Source organism: Nuphar pumila, chromosome 3, assembly GCF_984573655.1.
Source record: "Nuphar pumila chromosome 3, dmNupPumi1.hap1.1, whole genome shotgun sequence".
Taxonomy (NCBI): Eukaryota; Viridiplantae; Streptophyta; class Magnoliopsida; order Nymphaeales; family Nymphaeaceae; genus Nuphar; species Nuphar pumila.
In genome coordinates this window covers 14,787,598-14,801,436 of record NC_143251.1, presented here as the reverse complement: position 1 = coordinate 14,801,436, position 13,839 = coordinate 14,787,598, and the positions used below count along the sequence as shown (strand labels likewise).

The following is a 13,839-nucleotide window of genomic DNA, read 5'->3' as shown; positions in this document are numbered from 1 at the left end:
TCTTAAAATATATATAAAACACTCCGGTCGAGTTTGGTACCCAACAAAAATCATAAGCCAAACCCCTCCCACACATTATTCTAGTCAGCATCGAGTTTGGGTCGGGTCGGGTCGGGTACCTGGTATAAACCCTTTGGTTGGGTAAAAGTAAAACAGCCCTACTTTTGGTTGGGTAAAACAAATTGAAGACGGTGGCGGTGTTGAGCGTGCGTGAAGGGGAAGGTAGGTTCGGTTGACGGAGATCATTCTGGTGCTTTGACCATAATTAAAATAGTGGGTTGACTTCCGTTACTTGTCATACAAACATCAGCTACGTGGTGGGTTAACTTCGTCCGCAAGGATGAGTCAAACCGTCTAAGAGCTCCCCCCAACCACGTCTCCCACGACCGCCCTGGGAACGGTAGTCGGTTCTCGGACACCTCTGTCCTCCAACGGCTATTTATGATCGAGTCGCTCGCTGCCCAACACCAACCCTCCTCCGACTCTTCTCTCTCTCTTTTTGTTAGCGAGCCAATTAAAATCTTCTGATTTTATCGTTCATGTGTGGTTCTACGTGAACACTTCTGTGTTTGAAAGAATATTAGTTCTCTTGGTGGTGGTTGTGCTGCAGGTACTTGTTTCTCAATCTTTTCTTCTTCTTCTTTTTCTATTGATTTTTTAGAAGTTTAGTAGTTTCTGGTTGTTGAGATTCATGGTTTTTCTTTTTTAAGAAATTTTAGATTTTTTTTGAAAGATTGATGACTTTTCTTGAACTGGGATTTTCCTTCTTTTTTTCTTGATGCTCTGTTATCTATTTGTTGCGCTTTTTTTTATTGAATTCGTGAATGGTTTTATCTGAACTGTTTCTGTTTTTCTTTTAGTTTTTTCTTTCATAATTGTCGGTTTCTTCTCTCTCTCTCTCTCTGTACTTATTTCGAAGTTCAAAATATTGGGTTATTGAGGTTTGTGGTTTCTGTGTGATTGAGCATATTTTGTAGTTTAAAATATTGAGTTGTTGAAGTGAATGGATTTCTGGAACTGGGTGTCTTTTTTTCAGAAAGAAAGAGATGAGTTCCGTGAGGAGAAACAGAGCAAGGACGATTGCCAAGCGCATTGGTGCATTGGTATCTGGTGATAATCTGAATTCAGCAAGTTCATACCATAAAATCGGTCGATGTGGGAGAGATCTTAGTGAAATTGGGTGTTGTCATCATCGAGCACTAGCGAGGAACAGTGAGAATTTCAGAAGGAGTAAGGTGCCTTCCAGGGTGATGTTTTATAGTGAATCTGCGTGGAAGGACTACCCGGACGATATCTTCAGAGTTGTGAGAGAGGCATTTGTGAATAGCAGAGCTGCAGTACATATTGAGACAGAGGGTGCTTCCTCGGTTGTTGATTTCTTAAGGATGTTGGAGGTTGATTTGCAGCGTGGTTTTCATAGATGGATTGCTTGGATTGATGTAGAAGGGCGTTGCTTCTTCCCTGAACTGTTTGCAGGGGAGAATTGTGCAGATTGTGGCGCTTCTTCGCATCTGAAGATGGAAATTGAATTGAGGGTTCGCGGGGACGATGGTGCAGTTGATATGGCTGAATCTGATGCTGTAGTGCCTAGTCCAAGAGCAGAATTGCAGCCGGCGACTTGTAGCGCCCGATCGGGCGATGGTCGGGCCGGAGCTGTTTCGGCTCCAATGAATGTTCCTTTCATGAAAGGGTTGATCTTGAAATTGGAAGAAAATGTTAGAGCTTACAATATAGTGAAGAATGTCTTCCTCAGAGGAATGAGGAAGTTGTCATCAGAGACCTTTGTTACTGCTGTATATAGATGTCCTTCTGGTGGTTCTCGCTTTCAAGAGTTTAAAAGGGCTGCAGAGAGAATCAAAGCTGCTCGTGGGCATACCAATATAAGATATGCTTGGTATGGAACTAAAGCCAAGGATGTAGGCACCATTGTGTTGCATGGTTTTGGGCAGTCCAACATTTCTTCTGGCTCTGAAGCTTTTGGTGTTGGCATCAATCTTTCACCTGCAAGTTATCCCTATTTGAGGTAATTTACATTCATTTTTTTAGTTTATGCGCCTTCCACTTCTGTAAAGCGGATGAAATTGGATATCTTTATGAAGGATTAGTTGCATAGGAGCTTTTCCAATGATATTTTATCCATTTTATTTATTTTTATTGAGGATATAAATTTTTATTTTGAGGATAGATATTTGATCCATTTTCACTCATATGATTCAATCTGAAAATGATTGAGTCATCCATTTGAAAAAATTATCCATGGCTTTATTTTTTTCTAGTAAACCAGTAATGGCACTCTTACATGCCTAGTGTTATAAATAAAACCACAGCTGATGATTCGCATGGGTTTTTTCTGTTTTTTCAGTCTGTAGAACCTTAAGAAGGATTTGTACAGAATCGCTAACTGCTTTTCTTGAATTTCTTTTCAGTGCATCCATGGCAGAGCCTGATGATAATGGAGAAAGACACATCATATTATGCCACGTCATAATGGGTAATATTGAGGAAGTTCAGCTTGGATCTGAACAGGCCCATCCCAGCTGTGAAGAGTTTGATAATGGTGTAGATGATGTGATGAATTCAAAGCGATACATCCTCTGGAGTACTAATATGAATTCTCACATTCTTCCTGAATACATTGTGAGCTTCAAGTCTGCCCCTCACACCCAAGGTATAGTTTCTCCAAAATTCATCCGATTTTAGGTCTGTTGCTTCTTTTTTGATATTTACACGGAGAAACCGCCCACAGGAACAGAGACCTAGCCGCGCTGGCTCTGCCTGCCGTTCTTATGGTCTGTTGCTTCTTAAAACCTTTCTTTCTTGCCCACATTCAAAGGCTAACTTCTTTCATATTTGTCTGTTTATAGCAGTTGGAAATGCTACAAACTCTAAGCAAAGGATATCTCGTCATTGTGAAGTTCCCTTCTCTTTTGCTGATGAAGTAAAGGCGGTTTCCAGACCTGTATGCTCCTTATTCTTCACCTCTCTCTGTCTCTCATGTTTAGAGCCTGTTTGGTTGCAATTGCAGAAATCTATTTTTCTGGTTTTATATTTATACAGTTTTTTAGAAAACTCCATCTTTTTAATTCTGAAAAATTATAGTGTTCGGATGTACTTCAAAATCTGGAAGAATTGTCCAGCTTCTAGTTTTTGCATGTTTGGTTGGTTTTCTCAACTTGAGATTTGCTTGTGTCAGCCAATAAATTGTATGACCTGACATGCCTTCAAAGGACATCCGTAGGTTTAATGGCTGTAACACAGAAGAAACTTGGAAACAGACTGTAATACAGAAGAAACCTAGAAACATACTTCATAATATTGGAGGACTCCAGCCATGCAACCTGTTCAATCTTTTTGTTTGAGCTGGTATAATCAAGTAGTTGAGAATTTAAGCACAAAGAAAAGAAAGACAACGATAAAACATAGTCAAAACAAATGCAGAATAATTTCTATATTAGCTTAGGGGATGGCAGTGGAACGGAACGGGGCGGGGGCGGGGGACAAGGTCTCCACTCCCGTCCTGTCTCAAAATCCTGCCCCCTTCATTCCCACCATCCCTGCACAGGTCTTGATTTTAACCTCCATCCCCGGTCCAAACGGGACGGGGCCCCGTTTCCCCTCTGTCCACTGCCATCCCTAAAGAAGGATTAGAGACGGGGTGGGGTGGGACGGGGCAAGGTGGGGATTGGAGACAGGAACAGGGACAGGGCGGGTAAAAGCGCAAGTTCACCCCCACTTCCATCCCCACACGGGTTTTAATTTTAACCTTCATCCCCGCCTCCATCCCCGTTTCATGTCCTCCATCCTCGGTCCAAACGGGGTGAGGCAGGGTGGGGCGGGACGGGGCAAGGTGGGGATTGGAGACAGGAACAGGGACAGGGCGGGTAAAAGCGCAAGTTCACCCCCACTTCCATCCCCACACGGGTTTTAATTTTAACCTTCATCCCCGCCTCCATCCCCGTTTCATGTCCTCCATCCTCGGTCCAAACGGGGTGAGGCAGGGTGGGGCCCCGTTTTTTCCCGGTCCACTGCCATCCCTAATGAGATGGTAATTGGCATCTCTTTCAGGCTTTTCATCTAACAGGTAACAGACAACTTCCCATTCGCCATATATCTTTTTGTAATATTAAAAGAAATGATTTCTGTTAAATTTAGTTTATCTATTTCTTTCTACCGTGACATCCAGTTTCCATAAATCCATGTAACAGTTGGATTTTCTTTTTTCAGGGTTTTTAAACAAATCTGATTTTTATTTATCCAGTTCTGCTAGCAAAATACCACTAAATAAAATGTCTATATTTTGATTTTTCTAATATCTCATTTATCCGGGTAACTGGGTCTAACCCAGAATTACCGGAAGCTTCATAGATAGGTGGAAAGCGCGCTTCTCCGAAACTCATTTTGGAAGCGCGAAACTCCTCACTTTCGAAACTTGATAGGAGTCTCGATTTTCCCACGTTTCTCTTATGTTTCCCAAACGTTCCTTCCCTTCTTCCCTAAACTATTCCTATACACTTCTCTCACGCTTGTTTTTTTATGTTTTCCATGTGCTTCCTTTCATATTTCCCGCTCACTTCTCATGTACTTGTTTAAAATTGACAACTATCATTTTTAGATATTGTGAATAACTTAATTCTTACACTACTAAATCACAAAATGTAAGAATAATTATTTTTATATATTTCTCCTTTGATTTGTATTTTGCTTTTCATTTGATCCCAAATAACTTCTTTTATTCCTATTTCGCTTTCAAATTGACTTATTGCTTCCTATAAATTTTAAAATATTTTGCTTATCGCCACTTCTCGTTTCGTTTTTGGATTCGCTTCCTAGTGTTGGTCTAACCAAATAGACCTTTAAGGTGTGAGATTGTAAGTTATATCTTCTTTAAGCTTATAATTGTTTCTGACTCTCCGCAGAACAATCCACCACTGGGGACTATAACTGCTCCTCATTCAAGAATGTCATTTCCATATCTGTTTGCTGCATTAGAGAAGTCACTGCCCTCCTTTAAGACCAAAGCGTTGGACTTCTTGTACAATGGTTACAAGGTAATGCATCTGCAAACATTTTTCTTCTTTCAATAAAAAAGGTATGAAAACAGCCTACTTGTCTGAATCGCTTGTGATCTCATCTCTTTTTTAGGCTGGGAAGGTCAGCAAAGATGTTCTCATTAAAAAAGTAAGATCAATTGTCGGTGATCAGCTGTTGGTGTCGGCAATAAAAAACATTGGAAGGCAAGTCTGAATCAGAAGTTTGGGGATGGACTGAACTGTGGCCACTTGAACAGCAATCAGGAAATCACAGAGAAGGTCACATTGTAAGCTTAATCTTCTCTTCTAGTCATTGTAAAAATCTAGATCTAATAAAGAAATTTGTGAAACTTAAGTAATAGTGAGTTCTACTTTATGATATATAAATTGGAACCACTATTCATATAACAGTTCTTTAGCAAAAAAAAAAATACAATTTTGCAGGCTGAGGCATTCTTTGTTTACAACTACCAATCAACTAAACGAACTCATTGGTCCTAATTTTGTAGGCCGAGGCAACCATGGGAAGTGTATCAGACAGTAGCTGTGAAGATTTGAGACTAATTTCTTCATACTTTTCTCTCTCTCTATATATCTCTTTTATTTTGGTTTGAGATAGTTTAATAACTCGTCATTGGAAGGGAGAAATTTCACTTTCTCGTACATAACTGGATTCTATACCAATAAGGATTTGTGGGTCCTTGAAAATGTGAAAAAAGATAAAAAAAAACTGAAAGGGAAGAAAGAAGAGTGGCTAACTTTTGGAGAATGCAAACCGTTCGGATTTCGGATCAGAAAATAAATAGGGGAGTCAGATCCCGACGAATCTAAAACAGCCAAAATTTGCAAAAGCACCATCCTGAATCCGAACTGTTTGCAACCCCATTTTCATTTAATGTAATCATAATACATATACCATCAATGAAATTTTGTATTGTCATGTTTCATCACTTGTATGGCTCTTTTTAATTACATTGCAGCCGTCAACTAGTCGGGTTTGTATCTGGTACCCGACCCGAACCTGAATTCCTGGATATGGGCATGAAAAACGTCGACCAGAATAATATTAGGGTCGACGGAACCCGATCTGAGCAATATGCAGGCCAGGTTGGGGTCATGATTTTTGCCACTTGACCCAACTAGAGTATTTTATACATATTTTTAATAAAAACAAAATTTATGTAATTATGCAGGTCTGGGTCTGAGATTTCATGTCCGTGATCCGACAAAACCCGAACCCAGTGATTAGTTATTTGGGCGGGTTCAAGTATACCCTAATGGGTTGGGGTTGGGCACCCGACCCTTTGACAGCCCCACTGACACCCAAGCCCTTATGGAACCCACCAGTTAGAGGTACCCGCACGCACGCATGCACACCTCAGAAAATTTGTTATTTCTGGATTGAGAATGATATGTGTTTCGATTGAGCCTTGTGTGAAGGTAGATTATAAAAAGAAAAAGACTGTATATAAATTGTATTGATAAATAGCTAATAAGCTTCTTTAGCTAAAACGTGGTTATAAGACTAAACCATGATCTGCTTCTAGTGAAATCCAAGGGCTGACCTGCAATTCCTGTTCTGCAAAACCGATCGAATAGTTGTTTAATCTTCAATGCCTACTTTTTTTTTTTGATAATTCAAGAAAAGAAAAACCATCACCGACCGCACATTGGGTGGCCTCCGGCTGGTAAAACCCTTGAGGTCTCATCTGCTCACCAGGGAGTACGCCCAGCTTTAACCTTACGGCAAAGGACACCACCTGTGTCTTTCAAACGAGAGGATGTTGCCTGTGCACCCCCAGAACATGCACTGTAGCTACAGTGCGTGTTATAACCTGCCCGCCTTTCAAACTTATGACATCCTGTCAACTTGGCGACATTCACAAGTTACCCCTACCAGATGAATGAAGCCCTTGTGGGCATCTTCAACCGCCTACTTGATGTGCTTCAAATTCTAGGTCACTAGATAAATGAGTGCCTTTTTTTCAATGGGAACTAGTTTTAATAAATAAAGTGAAAATGTTTAGTTGCAATCTCCTTTTCACTGGTACTATATGATTGCTTAAAGATGTCATTGATTCACCGTAATTTTTTACTGTAAATTTAGTTTCATTTTAAGCAATGATGTAATTGATAATCTTTTGAAACGATTCAACTGTTTAACCTGTTTATGTACAGTAAAAAGTATATGTGTGTGCAATTGTCAAAGGATTGTTAGTTCTTGCATCGTCAGAAATTTGACCAAGTACAGAGGTCAAGTTATATCAATTCAACAACCGAGTCCTCTTCAATTTTCCTTGCGTTGGACACGTAAACATTGACAGGCCCCACGCCCTCTATTTTGTCAAAGTTCTTATATAAACAAGAAAACATGTATAGTACCCACGGGGGCTGCGCTTGTCTGGTATGAGCAGCTATTGCACGTCACTTTGTGTTGGGACGTTGCAGGTTCAAAACCCAATGGTATTGTTGTATAACTGGTAGGGGTCTGCCCCAAGGGGGTTGGCGTAGTGTGACCTTGGCTGCTAGACGGGCAGTCAAGGTTCGATTCTCATGGGCGCCACTCTTCTACGCAAGCCAATGCGTAGCATAAGCCCCGGGGCAGGAGTCCTATTCTTGGAGTTTTACGTTGCCTACGACCGTAGGTATGCCCGGCTGAACGGCCACTTATTTGTGCCGATTGAGGTTTCTTCAGGTTATAAATTACAAAAAAAGAGCCAATCAAAATTTGCCACATTGAATATTGCACTTTTTAAATATAATAGATAACTACATACAAAGTAGGTTTCCAACTGCTCCCCACTATTCCACGTTACTGTCCCTTAAAGAGTGTCTTCTTGTATTTAACAATGTTAAACACTAAAATCTTCATTCAATCAAGTTTTCGATGCTCTCTCTCTCTCTCTCTCTCATATATATGCTTATTTTATATATTTTTTCATATTCATTTTTTTTTGAAAGGCAAGCTGGGGTTAGGTAGACCCCTGCCAGATTCATTCATATAAAATTCCATTACAATATTTCATACAGGATCCTTTTCAGGAAACCAATCTGGGGGTTGATCCTTCCACGATTTCTGGATTCCCCCCATAGCTAATTTCGCTAAGACTCTAACTGTATAATGAGTTAAATTTTGGTTTTTGAATATCAACTCTATCAAAACTGTACAAAAAATGGCTGAATTCTAGCATGGCCTGTATCTCTTCCATTTTTTTTTTTTTTAACCACCAGATATACTCTGCCTGATTCTATAATCAATAGAATCATATTTAACTAATGACAGTATATACAACCACCCACACCACTCCTTTGCCTCCATATGCATTTTGTTCGAAAAGCACCCTACCATGATATGATAACCAGTGTGGTTCCGAATAGTGTACCCAAAATTTCACCATGTCCAAAAAATTCCACATATGGCGACTTGGATCCAGCCAAGTTTTGGAGGAAACCAACAAAATAAACTCCTGCATCGTGCAACTACAACTTCTGAGTTGCTGAGCACTAGGAGTACATGTTCCCTCACTGTCATGAGCCTTTCTTTTTGAAGTTGTCTTGCAGATCGTCTTTCTACACCAAAAATCTGCAAGTTTCTCATTTTCCATAAAACCCAAATTGCTATTTGGAAAGTCTTCTCCCAACTCCACCACACAGTTCTCTCTGAATTTGACAGCAAATATCATTTGGCAGGTTGCCTGTGGGTTACCATTGAACACCGTATAAGTTAGTTATAATCCTCCATAATCCTGCTGTCACTGGGCATAGAAGGAAAAGGTAGCCTGAATATTCACTTGCAACAAAAAGTTCGCATTTGCTAGGGAAATGATGTTACAATTTATGAAGTCTTTCCTGGGTGAGAAGACGCTCGCTCCATGGCCATCTAAGCGTTATGGCCGTCATAGGAATGACACTTTTGACTGAAACAAAATATTTTTTTTTTCATTTTTCGGCCGTGTGATTTGTTCGTATCTCATATCGAATTGCTCGAGAAGACATCTTTAGGAAGCCATATCATACGATTCCTGGAGCCCACTTCTGGGTATTAATTAGTGACTTCAAAGAGTTAGGGGCCTTACAATGGTTTCTGCATGTGAGTTATCCAGTTGATCGCATACCTTGAAGGTTCTTAGGCTGTGATATAGAATTTATTTAGTGTTGACAGGTAGTAAATTCACAAGTGGCCCTTGGGGGCACCAAGGATCTGCCCCCCCCCCCGCCCTTTTATTTTCCATCTAACATGATCTACAATTGCAGTTTCTCCCTGTTTAACTCCCTTCCATCCACACGATCAAAGTTTATTTTTTTCTAGCACCCACATGGATTTCAACTTGTGATACTTGCTTCGAACTAGTCGGATCCAAGGTCTGACAATCGGATTCGCCACCTTCCATGCCAATTTTGCTAGGCAGACCATGTTCATTTCCTTCAGGCTCTGAATGCATAGTCCTCCCTCCTCCCGAGGTTTGCAACTGCTTTTCCAACACAAGAGGTGGGGATGATTTTGTTGGATGTAGGAAGAGACGAGGAGGAAATTCAAATAAAGAAAACAAATGGGGACCACTCTTTTATGGAGTATTTTTTTGGACTTTGATGATGTGAAATAGTCCCATATTGAAGAATCTCAAAAAAGTTGTGGGCTTTATAACCTACATGAAGATTCTAACACTTGTTCCATAGAACAAGAGAATGGGATGACTACCACACACGCACGTGCCCGCTCGCTGCGCCGTGCTGAACCAGGTCGGGTACGAGTAATTGGCCCTTTAGGGCCATATCCATTTAAGTCTAATGTTCTTTTTGTCCCGCATTACTGTTTTTATTTGGATTAAATAATAGGTTAAGAGAAATGAATAACAAATAGTTCTGTTATCGAGTCACGTCACTTCATATTTTGTAACGGGTCTCTTCCACGTTTTGTAACCGTTCGGGGGTTATAAAACGTGGTTAGAGGGTTGGGGTTTCAGATACGAAGACGCCTGTGACTCTTGCGTTTTTAGGTTTTCTCTCTCCCTGCTATATCTCTCTCTCTCAGTTTTCCCTGTGGGTGTTCCCCTGAAAGAAAAGTTCTGCAACATCCGTTCGTTGAGGTTGTCTTCGAAGGACGATCTACCATTAGAGTGCACCAATTCATATCATCGAGGCTATTGTATCCTGGAGGAAGGACATCGGACCCTTTTTGCACCGTATGTCGGGGCGAATCTTCTCTAAGGAGAGTATTCTTATATGCCTTAGCCTTCTGCAGAATAATAACATGTTTTATTTATTGTTCTTATGTTGTTCCATGCATATGTTTGATTTCTTGCCTTTGTCTGAATTTTGGTTTCGAACCGGATATGACATGCTTGAACCCTGTTACGATACAAATCAAATGTTTTATTTGCATGTCATGTTATATGAAAATCTGATTTATGTCATGATTCTGGTTTTGATTCTAAGCATGTCGATTACATCGGGTTTTATACCGAAAGTAGACATGTCCGGTATGCCTAAAAAAATTTGCCGGTCAGAATTTCAAGCGCTGGCAACAACGCATGAAAATTTGGTTCACGACTATAGGCTTGTTATCTGTTCTAGAACTTGAATGCCCTTCGGTTTTTTAGACTGATCCTGATCCTGCTGCTGTCAATGCGTCTGTAGAGTGGAAAGAGAATGATGGTATATGTCATGGTTGCATTCTGTTGGCTCTGTCCAACACCTTATTCGATGCATACTGTTCCTCATCTACCACTGCTAAAGCATTATGGGATCAACTTAACAAAAAGTACAATACCGAAGACCAAGGTCTTGAGAAGTACTCGGTTGCCATGTTTCTGAAATATCAGATGGTTGAGGGCAAGTTGGTCACAGAACAAGCACACGAGTTTCTGTTGTTGCTTCATAGTTTGGCTGAGGCTGATACGAAACTTCCTCAGAAGTTTCAAGTGATGACCATCGTGGAAACATTTTCTAAGTCTTGGGTAGACTTTGGTATGTCTCTTAAGTACCGTAGAGGAAATATCTCCCTGGATGATCTTATGGTAGCCATAGCCATTGAGGAAGAGTATATGAGTCATAAACAGGTAGTGATGTCAACTAAATAGCCTAAAGTGAATATGATGACCGGATCTTTTAAAGGCAAGGGATAAAAAACAAAACCTGCAATGAAAAACCAATTTAAACCTAAGGCCAAAATCCATAATAAGGCAAAGAACAAATAGTGTTGGAACTGTGGACAGGTTGGTCACTGGGCTAAGGAATGTCCTATCAAGAAGGCCAAGGCTCATGAGACCATAGATGGTACGCCTCAAGTCAATATGGTGAATGAGGTCGTTGGAACCAGTACTGGGTATATTTTTGTTAACCCGTAAATCTATCATGTTTATGAGCCAATTGAGTGGCTGGTTGACACTGGAGCTAATGTGCACGTTTGTACTGATAAGTCTGTCTTTGTCTCATACCAGGCTGCTGCAGACAGATCCGTGACTATGGGCAACTCCACGACTGCAAAGGTATTGGGGATTGGACGCGTAGATCTGAAGTTTTGACGAGTTCTATCTTTATATAGAGTGCACCATATGCTTGTAGTTAGAAAGAATATTTTAAGTAGTTCATGTCTAGTTAGAGAGGGTTATGAATTTAATTTTAAATGTAATAAAGTTGTTATTTTACATTCTGAAACCTTTATTGGCAAGGGGTATTTAGATGGTTGTTTGTTTAAACTTCGTGTTGAACATGTTTGCAGTGATAAATTAGAGAATGATGTTTCTTTTGATTCATTGTCTAATATTGCGTATAATATAGAATCATCTAATTTATGGCATAATAGATTGGGTTATGTGAATTTTAATTCTGTAAAATGCATGATGAACTTGAAGATGATTCTTGAACATTCTATAGATAAAACTAAAAAATGTGAGATTTGTGTGCAAACAAAACAAAGTAAGAAATGATTTCATACGATTGTTAAAAATTCTGAAATATTGGATCTGGTGCACACATATATTTGTGAGTTTAATGGAGTGTTAACTAGAAATCCTAAAAAGTATTTTATCACTTTTATAGATGATGGCTCTAAATGCTGTTATGTGTATCTGCTAAAATCAAAAGATGAAGCTTTTGATAAGTTTTTTATTTTTAAGAATGAAGCAGAAACACAAACTGGTAGAAAACTTAAAAGATTGAGGTCTGATAGAGAGGAAGAATATACCTCTAACAAACTTGATGAATATTGTAAATCTGTTGGCATAGTTCATGAGTTTATCGCTCCATATTCTCCTTAATTTAATGGGATTGCAGAAAAAAAGAATAGAACCCTAACTGACATGATAAATGCTCTACTTGGGAGTTCTGAATTACCTACCTATATGTGGGGGGATGCTCTGAATACGACTTGTCATATTCTAAATAGAGTTCCCCAGAAGCATAAGGATAGTAGCCCATTTGAACTCTGGAGAAATAGGAATTCTAGCTTAAAATACCTCAAAGTGTGGGGGTGCCTTGCAAAGGTACTTGTCCCAGAGCACAACATGAAGAAGCTGGGTCCTAAAACTGTAGATGTTGTCTTTTTGAGTTATGTAGATAACAACTATGCCTATAAGTTCTTAGTAATTAAGTCTGAGATATCTGGCATAGATGTAAACTCTATTGTTGAGCTTCAAGAAGCTACATTATTTGATGATGTATTTTTCATGAAAGTTGGTGTATGTCTGAATCTTTCTTCTTTAGATAGACCTCCAACTTCGGGTTTCATTCCCGAACATATGGAAAAGATGACAGATGTGGGGATTGAGCCATCTTGTTCCCACTCTAGACCAATTGAGTCCGAGGAAATGGTTGAACCAAGAAGAAGCAAGAGATCACAGATTACCAAGGATTTGAGAAGTGACTATATCACTTACCTGATCGAGGATGATCCTCTCACTTTTTAAGATACAATGGCTTCACCTGAAGCAAGACATTGAAAAGAAGCCATAAAGAGTGAAATGAACTTCATTATCTCTAATGGTACTTGGAAACTAATTGACCTCCCTCGTGGTAGCTCCACTATTGGGTGAAAATGAATATTTAAGAAAAAGTTAAAACCAGATGGATCCATTTATAAGTACAAAGCGAGACTGGTTGCCAAGGGGTTCAAACAAAAGGAAGGAATAGATTATTTTGACACCTATTCTCTGGTTACTCGGATGACCACAATTAGGGTACTTATAGCACTGACCTTCATTTATGATCTCCCGATCCATCAAATGGACGTGAAGACCGCCTTTTTGCATGGCGATCTTGAAGAAAAAATCTATATGGATCAACTTGAGGGTTTTGTGGCTTCTGGTAATGAAAATAAAGTTTGTAGACTTATTAAGTCATTATATGGACTAAAACAAGCCCCTAAACAATGGCATGCGAAGTTTGATAAAGTTATTTTATCATGTAGCTTTGTTGTCAATGAATCTGATAAATGTGTTTATTGCAAAGTTAAAAGTGATGCATGTATCATTTTATGCCTGTATGTAGATGATATTCTATTATTTGGTTCCAATATTGGAATTGTGAATGAGACGAAGTCGTTTCTTAGTAGTAAATTTGATATGAAGAATATGTGTATTGCAAATATGATCTTAGGCTTAAAGCTAACTCGTTCAGCTGAGGGAATAACTATTTCGCAATCTCACTTTGTTGAGAAAGTACTTGAGAAATTTGGCTATAACCAAGGAAGATCTGTAGCAACTCCATATGACCCTTCTACTCATCTTTATAAGAATACGACTGGTATTCCTATGTCTTAATTAAGGTATTCCCAGATTATTGGAAGTTTGATGTATCTTGCAAATTGCAC

The 13,839-nt window shown here is 39.5% G+C and overlaps 1 protein-coding gene across 3 annotated transcripts; it reads left to right on the top strand.

The window, feature by feature from the left end:
• The first annotated feature begins 486 nt into the window (after positions 1–486).
• Positions 487–5,980, top strand: LOC149842083 (putative inactive poly [ADP-ribose] polymerase SRO3). Of its 3 annotated transcripts, none has more exons than XM_089998885.1 (7): positions 487–610; positions 1,037–2,023; positions 2,427–2,668; positions 2,868–2,959; positions 4,917–5,048; positions 5,143–5,317; positions 5,540–5,980. In XM_089998885.1, exons 2-6 carry the CDS (start codon positions 1,047–1,049, stop codon positions 5,242–5,244), a joined length of 1,545 nt encoding a protein of 514 aa, XP_089855011.1. In that variant the 5' UTR covers positions 487–610; positions 1,037–1,046; the 3' UTR covers positions 5,245–5,317; positions 5,540–5,980. The 3 variants fall into 3 exon arrangements, with proteins under 3 accessions (XP_089855011.1, XP_089855010.1, XP_089855008.1); XM_089998884.1 differs by having other exon boundaries at positions 2,865–2,959; positions 5,143–5,309; XM_089998882.1 differs by having other exon boundaries at positions 2,865–2,959.
• The last annotated feature ends 7,859 nt before the right edge of the window (positions 5,981–13,839 follow it).